Below are 19,791 nucleotides of genomic sequence, written 5' to 3'. Positions count from 1 at the left end.
CAAGAGATCCTAAAAGGGCCTGAAAAAACAGCTTTGCAGCACCAGAAGCTTGGCCAGGGAATCTGTCTTGGCAGGGTCCTGCTTTGAGCCACTGTTCTGTGCCCTAGCCCTCTTGGCCAGGGTCAGATCTCACAAGCCTGAGTATGCATCATGGATGCAGAGATTTCCAATGTCCTGGACTCTTCCCTAATGGATTTACATCCTGTGGGGCTTGTAGGTGAATTTGTTTAAAATAGATAACCAAAAGAAGACATAAAATAGGCTATACACCATAGTTTCACTTACCAATAACCTCCTGGCTGGTTCGCCAAAATATGTTACCAGGTTTTGTCTAGGTTCTTGACTAACCTACAAGAAATGAATTTCAAGAGCATGTCTGGTTAGTTAGGCCAGTAATTTATTAAGGAATGATGATAAGAGGAATGGGAGATAATAACAGATCATAGGTCCCAGGTAGAGGGAAAAGGGTGGAAGAGTGATAAAATAGGTTGACTTATAGAATACTATTCCCCATTATACATATAAATCCCCAGGTTTACTTGCATATTGATCTAGGAAGGGTTAAAGAAGGCCAGAATAGGGCATGAACAGGCACAGAGACAGTCACTGGGACAAGGTGAAGGCAAGAGAGAGCAAAAGGCCTTTGCACTTGCTTTTTAAACCATTACTTATTCTGCCTCTGTTAATGGCATGGGAGGAGTTTCAGCTGTTTGTTGTTTTGATTGATTATCCCACCCATTAATCCCCTAGTAGGGCCTAATGACAAGGCCTCTGGAAAATATCTGGGGCTTCTCCTAGATTCTGGAGGAAATCTTCTTCCAAATGGGAGAATCTTGTGAGTGTCTTCCAGCTGACATCTTGGGGGTACTGATGTCCACATGGACATTTTTCGAGGTTCAAGATACATTGATTCCCTATTTCACTAGTCTGCTTGAACTCTATGTATATTTCCTAATAACAAGGATATTCTACTGTGTAACATTTATCAAGTATAAGAAACTTAATATTGATGTAAATCATATAGTCTGTATTCTGTATTTTTTTCAATTGATCCAATTATGACTGTAATGGTTAGACTGATGTGTCAAATAAGCCAAATAATGATACCTGGTTGTCTGGTCAAACAAGCACTTGGCTAATTGTAATAAAAGGGAATTTCATGGACAATTTTTAAAATTTTTTTAAAGATACTTAGATTACATAAATGTTACATAATAAGAGAATTCCCACATGCCTGCTCCCCACGTCTCCCACATTTTCCCACATTAACAACATCCCTCATTAGTGTGGTGCATTCATTACTGTATTATTCAGCTAAAGGGGGGCTCATGTAAAATATCAGAAATTGGTTGGTTTTTATAAAGGGTATTTATTTGGGGCAGGAGCTTAGAGTTACCAGACCGTAAAGCATAAGTTATTTTCCTCACCAAAATCTATTTCCACATGTTGGAGCAAGATGACTACTGACATTTGTGAGGGTTCAGGCTTCCTGAGTTCCTCTGGGCTCAGCTCCTCTGTTTTCTCCACAAGATCAGCTATAGACTATGAGCCTCTTTAGACTTTGCCTCTCTCCACAAGGTCAGCTGTAGACTACCAGGTGGATGGCTCTGTCTCTGTCCCTGTGGTTTCTGCCATGTCTAAGGAGCCATCTCTATTCCTCTGTGTTCTTATCCTGGCTCAGGTCCTCTCTTCCCAGTGCTTGCTTCTCTTTCCTCTGTGTGCTGACTTCTTGGGGCTCCAGCATAAGACTTTAGCATCAAACTCCAACATCAAAACTCCAACCCTCAACTATGTCCTTTGACATGCCTTTTATCTGTGAGTCCCCAACCACCAAGAGGTGAGGATTCAATGCCCTAATGACATGGCCCAATCAAAGCCTGAATCATAACTTAATCATGCCTCGGTACAGACCAGATTGCACACATAATCCCATATCTATTTTTGGAATTCATAACTATATCAAACTGCTACAGTTGCTATTGATGAACACATTTTGTAGCATTTTCACTAAATCTGGACTACAGTTTATACTGTAGTTTACACTCTCTTCCACACAATTTTGCAAGTTATGACAAGATATATAATGGCTGGTATTTGTCATTGCAATGTCATTCAGGACAATTCCTAAGTCTTAAAAATGCCCCCATATTACAGATGTTTTCCCTCTCCCTGCCCTCAGAACCTCCAGTGGCCTCTGCCTCCACATCAATGATATAATTTCTTGCATTGATAGGATTACAATGATTCTACAATAGAATACCACTAAGTCTACTATAGTCCATAGTTCTTTGCCAATCCTGAGGATTCTGGGATGGTGATTTCCAATCCCATAGGGCTGATGAATGGGACTCTTTTGCTTGCAGTTATAGTCTTTCTCAGTTCCATTGCATGGTAGTTGTCCATCATCAAATCCTTGCTAGTTGTCCAACCTTGAAAAAAAGAGGGAAAATGTAAAGACAAATGAGTTCTTATGGCTAAGAGACATCAAAGTGAGTTGGGTGGTCATCTCAGAGGTTATGCTTATGCATGTTTCAGCAGGATGTCATTGACGGCCAAAGTAGATACTACCTCAAATAGCAGGACTCCTGAGGGCTCTGGAAACATCCAGACACTATAGTTAGGGCTGATAGTTCAGGAGTTTGGTGCCTTGACAGTGGGCCCTACTTGGGAAATTATGATCCCCACTGTGACACAGAGTTGGTCTCAGTTGTATAGCTATTCTGTCCTTCTATTTGTACCTATAATTAGTGCTAGAGTTGATAAGTGTACATCCAAGAGACTTAAATCTTTTTGCTGTCCATGTGCAACCTGGGCCCTGAATATCAATGTAGTTGCAACATCTACTCTCCAGTTAATTTGATGGTCTTTAATCATCAGTGAGTTGATTGCATAGATATCTGGTTACATCTACAATAAACTAAGGAGATTGTTATCAGCAATAAGTAATATCCAATCAGTTGAAGGTCTTTAAAGGGGAAGTGATTTCAGCATTCAGAGAAAGAATTCCCATCTCCACTTTGGATAGCAAGGATCTCCTGGGGAACTCACCAGGGAGCTTCCTTGGAGCTCCTGGTCTGCAGTCTGCCCTATGGAATTTGGACTTGTGCATCCACACTGTCATGTGAGACAATTTTATAAACTCTCATATCATTTACAGATATTTGTGGTCAGATCTGTTATCCTAGAGAAACCTAATACAGCTTGGTACCAGGAATGATTCCTAAACAGAATCTTAAAAATCAGGTTTTTGAACTGGTTCTGGAATTTTTTCAATTGGCTCTCTACTCTGATCAAAGGCACTAATGACTCTTTCCAGTAATCAAGAGGCCACTGACAGTTCATTGCATGACTTAGTAATAGAGATACACAAAATATCACCAATGGATACTATTACTTCCATGCTTATAGAAGGCAAAGATATGGGTGAGCCTGTTTTTCACACATTAACAGAGTTTTGTGGAAATAAAAAGTACATTGATGTTTTTCAACTGTTCCTAAATATGCTGGATACAGTTAGAAAAGAAAGGGATGACCTGAAGGCTTCAAATTTCAACTTAAGTGCCACAAGAATGATGTGAAAGTTTCTACATGTGCTCTGAAGGAAAATCTTGTTTCATGCAAACACACACTTGAAATATCTGAAGCCAGACTCAGAGTCTCATTGTACAACTAGAAGAATTACAATGGACATTAAAATCTCAACCTTGTCATGTCTACTATTAAAATGAGGGCATTGATTTAAAAGGAGTGGAACCCTAAGGATTGGGATGGAGATTGGGTTGATGATGATAGTAGTGGGGACATTGAAATCCAAATTTCTGCTGAGACTTTGTCAGATAAACCTGTAATGGCCTGCTCTGAGGAGACCACCCAATGTCAAGCAACTCCTCCCTTCCTTGAGGAGGATACAACCCAACCTCGAGCTTGCTCTGCCTAATCTCCAACCTGACTCAAGGAGTTCTGATCTCATCCCCACCCTGAAGAAATCACCACCCAAACTCCACCCTGCCCTGAAGAGTCTGCTATCCAACCCCACATGAAGTAATTAATCCTGTCTCACCAGATGAAATGCCCTGAGATAATTGGCTTCTAAAACACATTCAATTCTTCTTCTTAACCATCCATATCACTCCTCTTTGCTTCCAGACCTATAACTAGACTAAAATCACAACAAGGCCCCAAAAGTGAAGTACAAAGTTTGGCCCATGAACAAGTATGCTGCACTGTAAAATAACTGCATGGGTTTTCCAATTTACAGAGAAGGAAATCAGAGGAATATGTGTGGGAATGGATATTAAGGGTGTGGGATAATGGTGAAAGGAATATAAAGTTAGACCAGGCTGAAATTATTGATATGGGCCCACTAAGTAGGGATTCTGGAGTCAATGTTTTAACACAAGGATTTAGAAAGGTCTCTAACAGTCTGTTCAGGTGGCTGGCTGAAACATGGGCCAAAATATGGCCTATAATATCTGAGATTGAAATGCTCAATTTACTCTGGTATACTGCAAATAAGGAGATCCGAAAGCTTAGAGATATTGGGATGCTAGAATGGATTTACCATTTAAGACATGGCCACCCACCCCAGGAATGTGCAGAGGACACAGTGTTTACCAGGACTGTGGGGAATAAATCTGTTAGGTTAAGTCCATCTTCCCTGAAGAGCTCTGTTGTTGCTCTTCTCTATAGATCATATATTACAGTGGGAACTGCTGTCATAGAACTAAAACCCTTAAACACTATGGGGATGATCAGATCCCTAGCTGGAAGAAAGAGCAACACCCGATCACCAAAGAAAATATGGGCATGAATACCATAATAAAAGCAAGCTCAAAACAGTAATCAAAATAGTCTATGCTTTTGACCAATAAATTATGGGGTCCCTAGAGGAAAATAGGAAAATAAATTTCTACTTGATCTTTATAAGCAGAAGAGATTTAGGTCAAGTGAACAAACATCTAACTTGAAGTGGTATTATTGCTTGAGCAAATCAGCACATACCATGGTTCTGATTATGCAGCTATTGAACTGGCAAAAGCTTTTTTCTCAATTGCTGTTAGAAATGACCACCAGAAATAGTTTACTTATAGCTAGCAAGGTCAGCAACATACATTTACAGTCCTACTTCAAGAGTACAACTACCCAGTACTATGTCATAAGATTGTCCACAGGGACCTTGTTCTTCTCTCCTTCCCATAAGACACCACACTGGTCAATTATATTGATGATATGCTGATTGTACTTAGTGAGCTAGAAGTAGCAACCACTCTAGACTTATTGGTAAAGCATTTATGTGAGAGAAGATGGGAGAAATGCCCAACAAAAATACAGCGGCCTTCCATATAAGTGAAATTTCTAGGTATCCAGTGGTGTGGGACACGTTGAGCTAGCCCTTCTAAAGTGAAGGATAAGCTGTTCAATCTGCCCCCTCATATGGCCAAAAATAGAGGCACAATCCTTATTTGATATCTTCAGATTCTAGAGACAATATATTCCTCATTTAGATCTGCTATTTCAGCCCATTTTCTGAGTGATCATAAAAGTTTTGAGTGGGGGCTGGAGCAAGAAGATGCTCTGTGGCAGGTTCAGGCTGCTGTGCAAGCTACACTGCCATTTGGGCAATACGATCCAGCAGATCAAATTGTGCTGGAAGTGTCACTGACAAATAGAGAAGCAATCTGTTTCCTCTGGCAGAACCTAAAGGAGAATCACAATGCAGACCCTTAGGATTTGGGGGCAAAGTCTTACCATCCTCTCCAGATAACTACTCTCATTTTGCCCTTCTATTGGGACTTAGTAGAGAGTGAATGCTTAACCATGTGCCAACAACTTACCATGAGACTTGAGTTGTCTATCATGTGCTGGATATTGTCTGACCCACCAAACCATAATGCTGGGTGTGCACAGCAGCACTCCATCATAAATTGGACATAGTATATATGAAATAGGGCTCAAGGAGTTCCTAAAATCAAAGTAAGCTACATAAGGAAGTGGTTCAAATATCCATTGTCTCCACTCCTGCCACATTATCTTCTTTTTCCCAACCCACAGCTTTGTCCTCTTGAGGAGTTTCTTGCAATCAGTTGACTTAGGAAGAGAAAACTCAGGCCTGGTTTACAGATGGCTCTGCACCATATGCAGGTACCACCCAAAAGGGGAGAATTGCAGCACTGCAACCCCTTTCTGGGATGTCCCTGAAGGACAGTCGTGAGGGGAAAACTCCCCAGTGGGCAGAACCTCAAGCAGTGCACCTGGTTGTTTATTTTGCTGCGATAGAGATATGACCAGAGGTGAATTTGTACACTGATACATAGGCTGTTGCCAAAGGTTTGTATCTGGTTGGACAGGAACTTAGAAGGAACATGATTGGAAAATTGGTGATGAAGAGGTCTGGGAAAAGTTCTGTGGATAGACCTTTCTAAGTGGGCAAAAATATGAATATATTTGTGTCCCACATGAATGCTTACCAAAGGGTGACCTCAGCAGAGGAATATTTTAATAATCAAATGGATAAGATGATACTTTCTGTAGTTAGCACTCAGCATCTTTCTCCAGCCACTCCTGTCATTGGCCAGTGGGCTCGTAATCAAAGTGGCCATGGTGGAAAGGATGGTGGTTATGCATGGGCTCAGCAACACAGATTTCTCTCACCAAAACTGACTTGGCTATAGCTACTGCTCAATGCCCAATATGCCAGCAGCATAGACCCACACTCAGTCCCCAATATGCCACCATTCTCCAAGGTGATCAGCCTGCTACCTAGTGACAGTTTGATTACATTGGACTACTTCCACCATGGAAGGGGAAGAAGCAATTTGTTCTGTCACAGACACATATTCCAGATATAGGTTTACCTTCCCTGCACTCAGCGCTTCTTCCAAATCTACCATCCATGGACTTATAGAATGTCATATCTACCCCCATGGTATTCCACATAACATTGCTTCTAGTCAGGGAACCCACTTCATAGTAAATGATGTGTGGGAATGTGCATCCTCATGGAATTCACTGCTCTTACTGTGTTTACTATCATCCTGAAGCAGCTGCATTGATAGTGCTGTGGAATGGCCTTTTGAAGACTCAATTACAGTGCCACCTGGGTGACAATAACTTGCAGGGCTTAGGCAGTGTTCTCCAAGAGGCTCTAAATAAGGATCACCTCTGCGCTGTTTCTCCCAAGCCATCGTTCACAGATCCAGGAATCAAGGGGTTGAAATGGAAGTGGCACCACTCACCATTATCCCTAGTTTTCTAATAGGAAAAAATTTGCTTCCTCTCTCTGCAACCGTAAGTTCTGCTCGTCTACAGGTCTTAGTTCCAAAAGGAGGAGTGCTTCAACCAGAGAACACAGTAATGATTCCATTGAACTAGAAGTTAAGATTGCCACTTGGCCACTTTGTACTCTGTGTGCCTCTGAATCAGCAAAGAAGGGAATTATTGTATTGGCTGGACTGATTTATCCTAACTATCAATAGGATTCCACTTTCACAGTGGATTTAAACTAGAGCTTCCCTGGAATACAGGATTTCCACTAGGGTGTCTCTTAATACTACCACATCTTGTAATTAAAGCCAATGAAAAGTTGCAACAACCCAATCCAGGCAGGACTAACAATGGCCCAGAATCTTCAGGAATGAAAGTTTGGGTAACCCCACCAGGCAATGAATCACAGCCAACTGAGGTACTTGCTGAGGGTAAAGGGAACATGGAATGGGTAGTGGAAGAATGTAGTGACAATTATGAACTTCATTCAATCATGTGAACATGTGTGTGTGTGTGTGTGTGTGTAAAATCTGTTATTGTTTTATTTAGAGGCTATGTATGGATTAAAGTGATGTGTATGGCTGCCAATTTGATAAGGGGCAGGCTTTAATTGTTAGGCTAATGTGTCAACTTAGCCAGGTAATGGTGCCCAGTTGTTTGATCAAGCAAGCACTGAGCTAATTATAATACAAGGACATTTATGGACTTTAATCATCAATGCGTTGATTGCACAGGAGATTGCCATCAACAATGAGTGATGTTTCATCCAACCATTTGAAGGTATTAAAAGGGAAAGTGTTTCCAGCATTCAGAGATAATTCCCTTCTCTACTTCAAACAGTCAGCATCTCCTGGGCAATTCATCAAGGACCTTCATGAGAGCCCATAATTTGCAGCCTGTCCTGTGGCATTTGAACTTGTGCATCCCCACAGATCTGTGAGACAATTTTATAAAATCTTGTACTATTTACAGATAGCTCCTGTTGGTTCTGCTTCCCTAGAGAACCCTAACTACTACAATGTCCTTTAAGCCCTTTCTCCTCCATTATTAGATCCAATCCAGAATCACGTATTGCTTTTAATTGTTATTGTCTTCTTAATCTTTATCTTTTTAAATTGTGGGAACATATAAGCAATATAAAACTTCCCTTCTCAACCTATCCCAAGCATATTGGTCATTTTTTTCTATCTGTACTAAGCTGTGTTGTTCATTTTTTAAGAGATATTTATTTACTACCTACTGTGTATATGATACAGTACAAGCCACACTGTACCTCAATTCTAAAGCTAAGGGAAATTTATTCTTCCTATTTTTCTTTCTCCTTTTCTATTTTTTCCATTTTTACTCTTCAGTGAAGGAACAAATTACTATGCAATTTTCATCATTACATCATAGACATTTGCTTTCAATTGCCTAGCTAATGGATTGAAGTAAATATGTGATTTTAAAAATTTTATTTGACTTTGGAATACATGCCATATGATGAAATTTTGCAACAGAACTCAGAAAGAAACATGTGAGGCCTTCAAAAAGAATGTGTTTCCTATCATTTAGACATGTTTACCATTTAATAGACTGACCTTACAGGAAATGGGTTCCCCATCACTTCAAGCAAGAGTGCCTGTTTTGTTTTCTTTTATTCAGGGAAATTGTGAAAGAGATTTTTCTATTTTAAATATTATGAAAGTGATGTCTTATTTACTAATTAGTCATCAGTTAAATGTAAAAGGAGATGGCTCAGATAAACACTGGGAGTAGCACTGAGGGGCCAGTCATTTAGCAGAGTTTATTCCAGATTACACAGAGTAATTGACTCCAACACTATAACTGAATGTTGAATGTATATGTTCTATACATTGTTGAGAGTAGTGATAATGACAAAATATATACTTATCAAAACTTCTCTACCTTTGTTACAGAAAATAGAAATTATTGATGATGAAGAAAGTGACATGATAAGTAATTCTGAAGTGGAACCAGTGAATTCTTTCTTGGATTATAAGGTAAAAGTAATTTCAAATTCTGAGCTCATTAAGAGAAATTATTAGGTGAAGCAGACTTTTTCAGTACCTATCTTACTCCCCTTGTTAAGTTAATCATCCTGGGGTTCTGCATTGATTCTTTTGGGCATCTTCAATAGTAGTTAGTGTGCTAGCCACTAACTATACTAATTAGTGCTGTTTTGTAGTTCTGGATTTAAGCAAGGCTTGCTGAGTGGGAATAGGCATTGATGGTGTATACCCAGGTGCGATAGTACATAGTTGTGAGTAATGTGAAATTTCTTAAGAAGCTGTTTTAAAGCCAATGTTCTTTTTTTTCTTTTTTTTTTTTTTTTGAGGTACCAGGAGTGGGGAATTGAACCCAGGACCTCGTATGTGGGAAGCCAGTGCTTAAGCACTAAGCCATATTGGCTTCCTGAGTTGATTTTCTCATGTTTTGCATGTTTTTTGTTTTTGTTTTTACAGGAAGCACCAGGAACCAAACCAGGGATCTCCCATGTGGGAGGCAGGAGCTCAACTGCTTGAGCCACATCCACTCCCAACCAATGTTCATTTTTAAATCATAGCAAAAGGATTGATTTTTATCCAGTGGCACTTGATAATTTTACATTGAATTACAGCTTATTCTGAGCTTAAAAACACTCCCCAAACCAGATGCAGAATGAATATCAATAAAGGTGACCTTTTCTTAATGTCACTTATTACAGATCTGAAAATCATACTTTGACAGCATGATATATATAATTTTGCTCTTATTAAATTTTGACATAAGCTATCAGTCTCTATGTCAGTATATTTTCTGTATAAATGTGTATATGCTGCTGCTTTGTTAATCAGTACCCAATCTTACTAGATAAGTTTAGTACCTTCTGAGATTTTCACCATTCTTTCCACACTCGAACATTCTTTTCTTGGAACATCATCAATGTTCAAAGCAAAGACTAGTAATTTTGAGATTATAACAGAAAATAGCATTTAACCAGAAAAGACAACAGCTTTCATATTCTCAAAGACCTTTTTAATTTTACTATAAGTGAAAGTTATATCATTCCATAGATTCTGTTTTCCAAATGTTCATAACAGGTTAGGATTTAAATATTGAACATTGTCAACATAGAAGCAAATTATTCTTAAAAATTTGTTTGCAACATGCTCATAAAGAACAATATAATACTGTATTTAAACTTTATTTCCAATTAAGAAAATTATAGAGTTGTTGGATCCAAAGTAAAAGATCATATTTATCTCTTCTACATGGTCATGTATTTCTAAATGCCCAGTTAGGATTAAAATGGCTCTATAAGCTATAATTTGGCACAGACTGTGGAAACTACAGATGGGAGGAATGGATTGCATGTTTAAGTGTCCTCTACTTAGCACTCTCAAACAGATCAGATAGGATTGGGTCCAGGACTCAAAGGATTATTTCCAGGACCTCTCCCCTCTCAGGTACCATCCCACTTATGAAGGGTTGGAGCTGAAGAATAGGGCAGAGCAGGGCAGTGTGCCCTATCCAGAAATGTTAATTAACATTTTATTTAATTCTAAAGGGCATTTAATGAACCCGTGTTTTCCATTATGGTAAATCATGTAAGAAGGTATCTGCCCTTCACTACCCCCAGTGTGGTTGCAGTTTGTAACATATCAGTAAATTATAGAAACTTTTCTAACTCTCATAAGCCATACAAAAAGATGTATAGAACTACATCTTTTCCTAATCCTTATTTAAAATAATTCCATTCACCTCATCTATGAATTTTGTTACCTTCACTCTAAAGTAAGATTAAATGAAACCTCATATTTCAGTTCTCATTGCTGATTTCAGGATGTTGATTTTAGACATTTAACTTGACTTCTAAGACAATTGTTGCAACTCTATGTACATATGTTAATGTTCCCTGTTTGGGATGAAAATAACTGTGTTGATTTTGTAAGCATATACATCATAAGCTTCTTGAAGGCAGAGATGCATCTTAAACATCTTATTTTTTTGTATGAAAGTTTATTAGTATTCACAGGTTTGAGAACAGAGAATCTGCATGCCTAGTGTGCTTACAGGAGGAAACATTCAAAGCATAGTCTCAACCAAGCACATGGAGAGCAAAATGTTACAATGGAATTGGGGACTGTGCCTTTCTTTCATTTTTTACCTTTATTTTTAAAGAAGTTTTATAATACAGAGAAGTTACATAAAAAATATAGGGAGGAAGATGTATGATATGGAGCATTTTCGGGACTTGGAGTTGTGATGAATGATATTGCAGGGACAGATGCAGGACATTATATATCTTGCCATAGCCCACTGAATGGACTAGGGGAGAGTGTGACCTACAATGTAAACTATGGTCCATGTGGTGTGGCAATACTCCAGGGTGTATTAATCAAATATAATTAATGTGCCTTACTGATGAAAAAGAGGGAGGGGTGGGGGTGGAGTGGGGAGTGGGGTATATGGAAACCTCTTGGAAATCAAATCCTTATTGAAAATAAGTTTCCAAATATTTCCTCCCATTGTGGGCTTCCTTTTCATGTTCTTAATGAAATCCTTTGAATCACAGAAGTGTTTAAGTTTGGGGAGGTTCTATTTATATATGTTTTCATTCATTACTCATGCTTTCTATGTAATGCTTAAGAATCTTCACCTACCACAAGGTCTTGATGTTTTTCCCTTACATTTTCTTCTGTGAGTTTCATGGTTCCAGCTTTTCTATTTAGGTCTTTGACCCACTTTGAGTTAATTTTTCTATAAGGTGTCAGATAGGGGTCCTCTTTCTTTCTGTTGGATATGGATAAATAGTTCTCCCAGAACCATTTGTTGAATAGACTGTTCTTCCCCAGCTGGGTGGGCTTAAAAGCCTCCTCAAAAATTTCTTGGTCATAGATGTGAGGGTTTGTATGTGAATGATCCATTCAGTTCCATTGTTCTATGTGTCTATCATTATGCCAGGACCAGCCTCTTTTTGTTAAAGGTGTTTCATGTGCTTTTTAGCCATTTGTATTTCTTCTTTGGAGAAGTGCTTTTTAAATTTTTCCCCATTTTTTAAATGGGTTGTTTGTCTTTTTATTTTCAAGATATAGGAGTTCTTTATATATGCAAGTTATAAATCTCCTATCAGATATATGTTTACCAAATATTTTCTCCCATTGTGTAGGCTACCTTTTCACTTTCTTGACAAAATCATTTGAGATCAGAAGCCTTTAATTTTGAGGAAGTCCCATTTATCTATTTGTTCTTTTGCTGCTCATGTTTTTGGTGTGAAGCTCATGAAGCCATTTCCTATTACAGGGTCTTGTATATGCTTCCCTTCACTGCTTTCCAAAGTCTTAGTGGTCTTGGCTCTTGTATTTAGGTCTTTGATCCATCTTGATTTGATTTTTGTATAAGGTGGGAGATGGTAATCCTCTTTCATTCTTTTACATATGGATATCCAGTTCTCTAGGCACCAATTATTGAGTAGGCCATTCTCTTCCAGTTGAGAGGGTTTTGTGTCTTTATCGAATATTTTATGTCTATATATATGAAGACATCTATCAGAACTCTCAATTCAGTTCCATAGGTCTGTGTGTCTCTCCATCTGCCAATACCTTGCTGTTTTCAGTACTGTAGCTTTGTAGTATGTTTTGAAGTCACGTAGTCTGAGTCCTCCAAATCCATTTCTCTTTTTCAGTATGTCTTTGGCTATTCGAGGCCTCTTTCCTTTCCAAATAAAGTTCATAGCTAGATTTTCTAGTTCCTTAAAGAATGCTGTGTTTATTTTTATTGGGATTGCATTGAATGTGTAGATCAGTTTTGGTAGCATAGACATCTTAATATTTAGTCATCCTATCAATGAAGAGGGAATATTCTTCCATTTATTTAGGTCCTTTTTTATTTCTTTAAACAGTGTTGTGTAGTCCTCTGTTTATAAGTTTTTTACATCTTTAGTTAAATTTATTCCTCGGTATTTGATTTTTTTAATTACTATTTTAAATGGTATTTGTTTCTTGATTTCCTCCTGAGCTTGCTCATTGTTGGTGTACAGAAAAGCTACTGATTTTTGCACATTGATTTTATAACCTGTGACTTTACTAAATTCATTTATGAGTTCTAGAAGCTTTGTTGTAGACCTCTCAGGGTTTTCTATTTATATGATCTTGTTATCTGCAAATAATGAAGTTTTGACTTCTTCCTTTTCTATTTGAATGCCTTTTATATCTGGTTCTTGCCTCAGTGCTCGAGCAACTACTTGTAAGACAATATTAAATAGAAGGGGTGAGAGTGGGCATCCTTGTCTTGTTCCTGATCTTAGAGGGAAGGATTTTAGGATTTCACCATTGTAAACAATGTTGGCTGTGGGTTTTTCATATATATTCGTTATCATGTACAGAAAATTTCCTTATATTCTGATCTTTTGCAATGTTTTTTTCAAGAAAGTGTGCTGTATTATGTCAAATGCTTTTTCTGCATCCGTAGATATAATCATGTCATTTTTTTCCTTCAATCTGTTTATATGGTGTATTAACATTGATTGATTTTCTTATGTTGAACCATCCTTACGCATCCAGAATGAATACCACTTGGTCATGTTGTATAATTAATTTATGTGTTGTTGAATACAATTAGCAACTATTTTGTTAAGTATTTTTGCGTCTAGGTTCATTAGAGAAATTGGTCTGTAATTTTCCTTTCTTCTGGTGTCTTTGTTTGGCTTTGGTACTAGGGTAATGTTGGCATCATAGAATGAGTTAGGTAATGTTCCTTCCGTTTTGATTTTTTGGAAGATTTTCTGCAGGATTGGGGTTAGTTCTTTCTAGAAAGTTTTGTAGAATTCACCGGCGAAACCATCTGGCCCTGGGCTCTTCTACTGATTCTATCTCTTTACTTGTGATTGTTTTGTTGAGATCATCAATTTATTCTTTCATCAATATAGGCTGCTTATGTGTTTCTAGGAATTTGTCCATTTCCTCTGAATTGTCATAATTTTGGAATATAGTTTTTCAAAATATCCTCTAATGATAGTCTTTATTTCTGTGGGGTCAGTGGTGATATCTCATTTTCTATTTCTTATTTTGTGTATTTACATCTTCTCTCTCTTTTTTTTTGTTAGTCTCATTAAGGGTTTGTCAATTTTATTGATCTTCTCAAAGAACCAGCTCTTCGTTTTGTTTATTTTTTCAAGTGCTTTCTTATTTTATATTTTATTTAGTTCTGCTCTTATCTTTGTTATTTCTTTCTTTCTTCTTCCTGTGGGGTTACTGTGTTGTTTGTTTTACTAATTTCACCAAATGTGCAGTTAGCTCTTCAATTTTGCTCTTTCTTCTTTTTTGGTGTATGCATTTATGGCTCTAAATTTCTCTCTCAGTACTGCTTTTGCTGCATCACATAAATTTTGGTATGTTGTGTTATTATTTTCATTAGTTTCAAGGTAGTAATTAATTTTTTTTGCTGTTTTTTATTTAATGCATTGATTTAAAAATTTTGATGAAACATATCATTTATACAAGAACATACATAAACAATAAGTGTATAGTAAAAGTTGTGACCTTACAAAACAAACATGCATAAACTTATACAGGAAACCCATACATCATCCCACCACCACTCAGCATTGTTGTGAAATATTTGTTACAAATTATGAAAGGATGCCATCATATATTACTACTAACTATAGTCTATATCTTACCATCTTATTGGTGTATTTTCCCCAAACCACCCTATTATTTTTTTAAGTATATGTATATTATTGTTTTTTAAGTATTTGTGAATTTATAAAACAATCACGCATATGTGTAGAATTTCCATACAACACCCTTTCACAAACACAAAACACCATGGTGGAGCATTTGTTACAGATTATGGGATAATATCATCAAACTTTTACCACCAACCATGATCTATAGCATACAATTGGCTCACTTTGTCCATACCCTCCCATTATCAACACAATACATCTTTGGCACTTATGGAAGAATATTGCATTATTGCTGTTAACCACAGTCCACAGTTCATACCAATAGTATTTTCCCCATGCTTCTCCACATTCCCATCAGCATGTGTCTTTAACCATTCTGCCACGCTGTGTATTTTGACTGCAAAGCTTACTCACATTTTAAGTAACTACTGATTATGCAAAAATTCCTCTGGCATTGTACTATATATTTTTTGCTCTGTATTAGTATTACTTTAATCATTCCTTTTCATTGGATATTTTTTATTTTATTTTATTTATTCACTTTTTAAAAAATATTACATTCAAAAAATATGAGGTCCCCATTCACCCCCACCGCCCCCACCCCACCAATGCCCCCACAGCAACATGCTCCCCCATCATCATGACACATCCATTGCATTTGGTGAGTACATCTCTGGGCATCGCTGCACCTCATGGTCAATGGTCCACATCATAGCCCATACTCCCACACGTTCCATCCAGTGGGCCATGGGAGGATTTACAGTGTCCAGTAGTTGTCCCTGCAGCACCACCCAGGACAACTCCAAGTCCCGAAAATGCCTCCACATCTCATCTCTTCCTCGCATTCCCCGCACCCAGCAGCCACCATGGCCACTTTTTCCACACCAATGGCACATTTTCTAGATTATTAAGCACAATAGTTCATGAATAGAATATCATTAAGTCCACTCTAATCCTTACTGCATTCCTCCTTCCTTTGGACCTTGGCTTGGTTGTGTCCATTCCACATCTATGTCAAGAGGGGGCTTAGGTTCCACATGGATACTGATGCAAACCTCCTGCTTTCAGTCATAGGCACTTTAGGCTCCATGGTATGGTGGTTGACATTCTTCAACTCCCTGTTAGCTCCAGCTTATCATAGATTTCACCCATGTAGATGTCAGCTTACACCCTTCCTCTACCTCCCGATTTCCTATAAGCCTATCTTCCAGTCTCTAGATCTCTGAGGCAGCTTGCTTATTTCATATCAGTGAGGTCATGTAGTATTTGTCCTTCAATGCCTGGGTTGCTTCACACAACATAAGGTTCTCAAGATTCATCCAAGTTATCACATGTGTTTGTAGTGTATTTGTTCTTAAAGCTGAGTAGTATTCCATTGTATGTATATACCACATTTTATTGATCCACTCATCTGTTGATGGGCATTTGGGTCCATTCCAACTTTTGGCGATAGTGAAAAATGCTGCTCTGAACATTGGTGTGCATATATCGGTTTGTGTCCCTGCCTTCAGTTCTGCTGGGTATATACCCAGCCATGGAATTGCTGGGTCATATGGCAAATCTATGGTTAGTTTTTTGAGAAACCGCCAAACTGTCCTCCAGAATGGTTGAATCCTTCTGCATTCCCACCTGCAGTGGCTGAGTGTTCCCATTTCTTCACATCCTCTCCAGCATTTGTAGTCTTCTGTTTTTTTTTCATAGCTGCCAATCTTATGGGAGTAAGATGGTATCTCATTGTAGTTTTCATTTGCATTTCCCTGATAGCTAAAGATTTGGAGCATTTTTTCATGTGCTTTTTAGCCATTTGTATTTCTTCTTTGGAGAAGTGTCTGTTTAAACCTTTTTCCCATATTTTAAATGGGCTGTTTATCTTTTTATTTTCAAGATATAGGAGTTCTTTATATATACAAGTTATAAGTCTCCTATCGGATATATGGTTGCCAAATATTTTCTCCCATTGTGTGGGCTCCCTTTTTCCTTTCTTGACAAACTCCTTTGAGGTGCAGAAGGCTTTAATTTTGAGGAAGTTCCATTTATCTATTTGTTCTTTTGCTGCTCGTGCTTTTGCTGTGATGTTCTTGAAGCCAATTCCTATTACAAGGTCTTGTAGATGTTTCCCTACATTGCTTTCCAAGGTCTTTATGGTCTTGGCTCTTATATTTAGGTCTTTGATCCATCTTGAGTTGATCTTTGTATAAGGTGTGAGATGGCAATCCTCTCTGATTCTTCTACATATCCAGTTCTCCAGGCACCATTTGTTGAATAGGCCATTCTCTCCCAGTTGAGAGGGTTTGGTGGTTTTATTGAATATTATATGGCTATATATATGAGGTTCTATATCAGAAATTTCAATTCGATTGCATTGGTCTGTGTGTCTCTCCTTATGCCAATACCATGCTGCTTTCACTACTGTAGCTTTGTAGTATGTTTTGAAGTCAGGTAGTGTGATTCCTCCAATTTCGTTTTTCTTTTTCAATATGTCTTTGGCTATTCGGGGCCTCTTTCCTTTCCAAATAAATTTCATAGTTAATTTTTCTAGTTCCTTAAAGAAGGCTGTGTGATTGCATTGAATGTGTAGATCAGTTTTGGTAGCCTAGACATCTTAATAATATTTAGTCTTCCTATCCATGAACAGGGAATATTCTTCCATTTATTTAGGTCTTCTTTGATTTCCTTGAACAGTCTTGTATAGTTCTTGGTGTATAAGTTTTTTACATCTTTAGTTAAATTTATTCCTAAGTATTTGATTTTTTAATTTACTATTGTGAATGGTATTTGTTTTTTGATTTCCTGCTGATCTTGCTCATTATTGGTGTTCAGAAATGCTACTGATTTTTGCACATTGATCTTATAACCTGTGACTTTACTAAACTCATTTATGTGTTATAGAACCTTTGTTGTAGACCTCTCAGAGTTATCTATGTGTAGGATCATGTCATCGGCAAATAATGAAATTCTGACTTCTTCCTTTCCAATTTGAATGCCTTTTATATCTGTTTCTTGCCTCAGTGCTCGAACAAGTACATCTAAGACAATGTTAAATAGAAGGGGAGAGCATGGGCATCCTTATCTTGTTCCTGACTTCAAAGGGAAGGATTTTAGGATTTCTCCATTGTAAATGATGTTGGTTATGGGTTGTTCATATATAATCTTTATCATTTTCAAAAAATTTCCTTGTATTCCCATCTTTTGGAGTGTTTTTATCAAGAAAGTGTGCTGTATTTTGTCAAATGCTTTTTCTCCATCTATAGATATAATCATGTCATTTTTTCCTTCAATCTCTTTATATGGTGTATTACATTGATCGATTTTCTTATGTTGAACCATCGTTGCATACCTGGAATGAATCCCACTTGGTCGTGGGGTATAATTCATTTAATATGTTGTTGAATATAATTAGCAAGTATTTTGTTAAGTATTTTTGCATCTAGGTTCATTAGAGAAATTTGTCTGTAATTTTCCTTTCTTGTGGTGTCTTTATTTGGCTTTGGTCTAGGGTAATGTTGGCATCATAGAAGTAGTTAGGCAATGTTCCTTCTGTTTCGATATTTTGGAAGAGTTTCAGCAGGATTCATGTTAGTTCTTTTTGGAATGTTTTGTAAAATTCACCTGTGAAGCCCTCTGGCCCTGGGCTCTTCTTAGCTTGGAAGTTTTTAATTCTATCTCTTTACTTGTGATTGGTTTGTTGAGATCTTCAATTTCTTCTTTCGTCAATATAGGCTGCTTATGTGTTTCTAGGAATTTGTCCATTTCCTCTGAATTGTCATTTTTGTTGGATATAGTTTTTCAAACTATACTCTTATGATAGTCTTTATTTCTATGGGGTCAGTGGTGATATCTCCTTTCTCATTTCCTATTTTGTGTGTTTGCATCTTCTCTCTTTTTTTCTTTGTTATTCTCGCTAAAGGTTTGTCAATTTTATTGATCTTCTCAAAAAAACAGCTCTTGGAATTGTTTATCTTTTCAAGTGCTTTCTTATATTCTATTTCATTTAGTTATGCACTTACGTTTGTTATTTCTTTCTTTCTTCTTCCTGTGGGATTACCTTGTTGTTTTTTTACTAATTCCTCCAAATGTACAGGTAGTTCTTCAATTTTTGCTCTCTCTTCTTTTTTGATGTATGAATTTATGGCTATAAATTTCCCTCTCAGTATTGCTTTTGCTGTATCCCATAAATTTTGGTATGTTGTGGTATCAATATAATTTGTTTCAAGGTAGTTATTAATTTCTTTTGAGATTTGTTCTTTGACCCACAGTTTTTCTAATAGTGTGTTGTTTAATTTCCATATCTTTGTGTGAGATCTGGGCCTCTGGCCCTTGAAGATTTCCAGCTTCATTTCACTGTGGTCAGAGATATTAATTTGTATGATTTCAATCTTTCTGGATTCATTAAGCTTGTCTTTATGTCCTAGCATATGGTCTATCTTGGAGAATGATTCATGTGTACTTTAGAAAAGTGTATATCCTGCTGTGTTTGGGTGTAATGATCTGTATATGTCTTTTAGATCCAGCTCCTCTAATATTACTGTTCAAATATTTCATTTCTTTAGTGTTTCTCTTTTGAGATATTCTGTCCAGAATTGATAGTGGTGTATTAAAATCTCCCACTATAATTGTAGATGCATCTATTCTTTCACTTAGTTTTTCCAGTGTTTGCCTCACATATTTTAGAGGCATCCTTGTTAGGAGCATAAATATTTATGATTGTTCATTCTTCTTGGGATAATGTCCCTTTCACTCATATGTAGTATCCTTCTTTGTTTTTCACAATTGTTTCACATTTAAAGTCTGTTTTGTGTGATATTAATATAGTTAATCCTGCCTTTTTTTGGTTATTGTTTGCTTGTAAGATTGTT

General features: G+C 37.4%; 1 protein-coding gene across 2 annotated transcripts in view; it reads left to right on the top strand.

The window, feature by feature from the left end:
• The window catches only part of HDX (highly divergent homeobox), a 352,007-nt gene that overhangs the window by 278,711 nt on the left and 53,505 nt on the right, over nucleotides 1-19,791 (top strand). For both annotated transcript variants that reach the window (XM_012519830.3, XM_058292275.1), the window contains one exon: nucleotides 9,183-9,266. In XM_012519830.3, the coding sequence (XP_012375284.1) occupies nucleotides 9,183-9,266 (84 nt within the window). The remainder of the gene's footprint in view (nucleotides 1-9,182; nucleotides 9,267-19,791) is intronic.

The sequence above is a fragment of the Dasypus novemcinctus genome, chromosome X (genome assembly GCF_030445035.2).
Source record: "Dasypus novemcinctus isolate mDasNov1 chromosome X, mDasNov1.1.hap2, whole genome shotgun sequence".
Classification (NCBI taxonomy): Eukaryota; Metazoa; Chordata; class Mammalia; order Cingulata; family Dasypodidae; genus Dasypus; species Dasypus novemcinctus.
The sequence above is the reverse complement of the archived record's forward strand: the minus strand, read 5'-3'. Positions and strand labels throughout refer to the sequence as shown.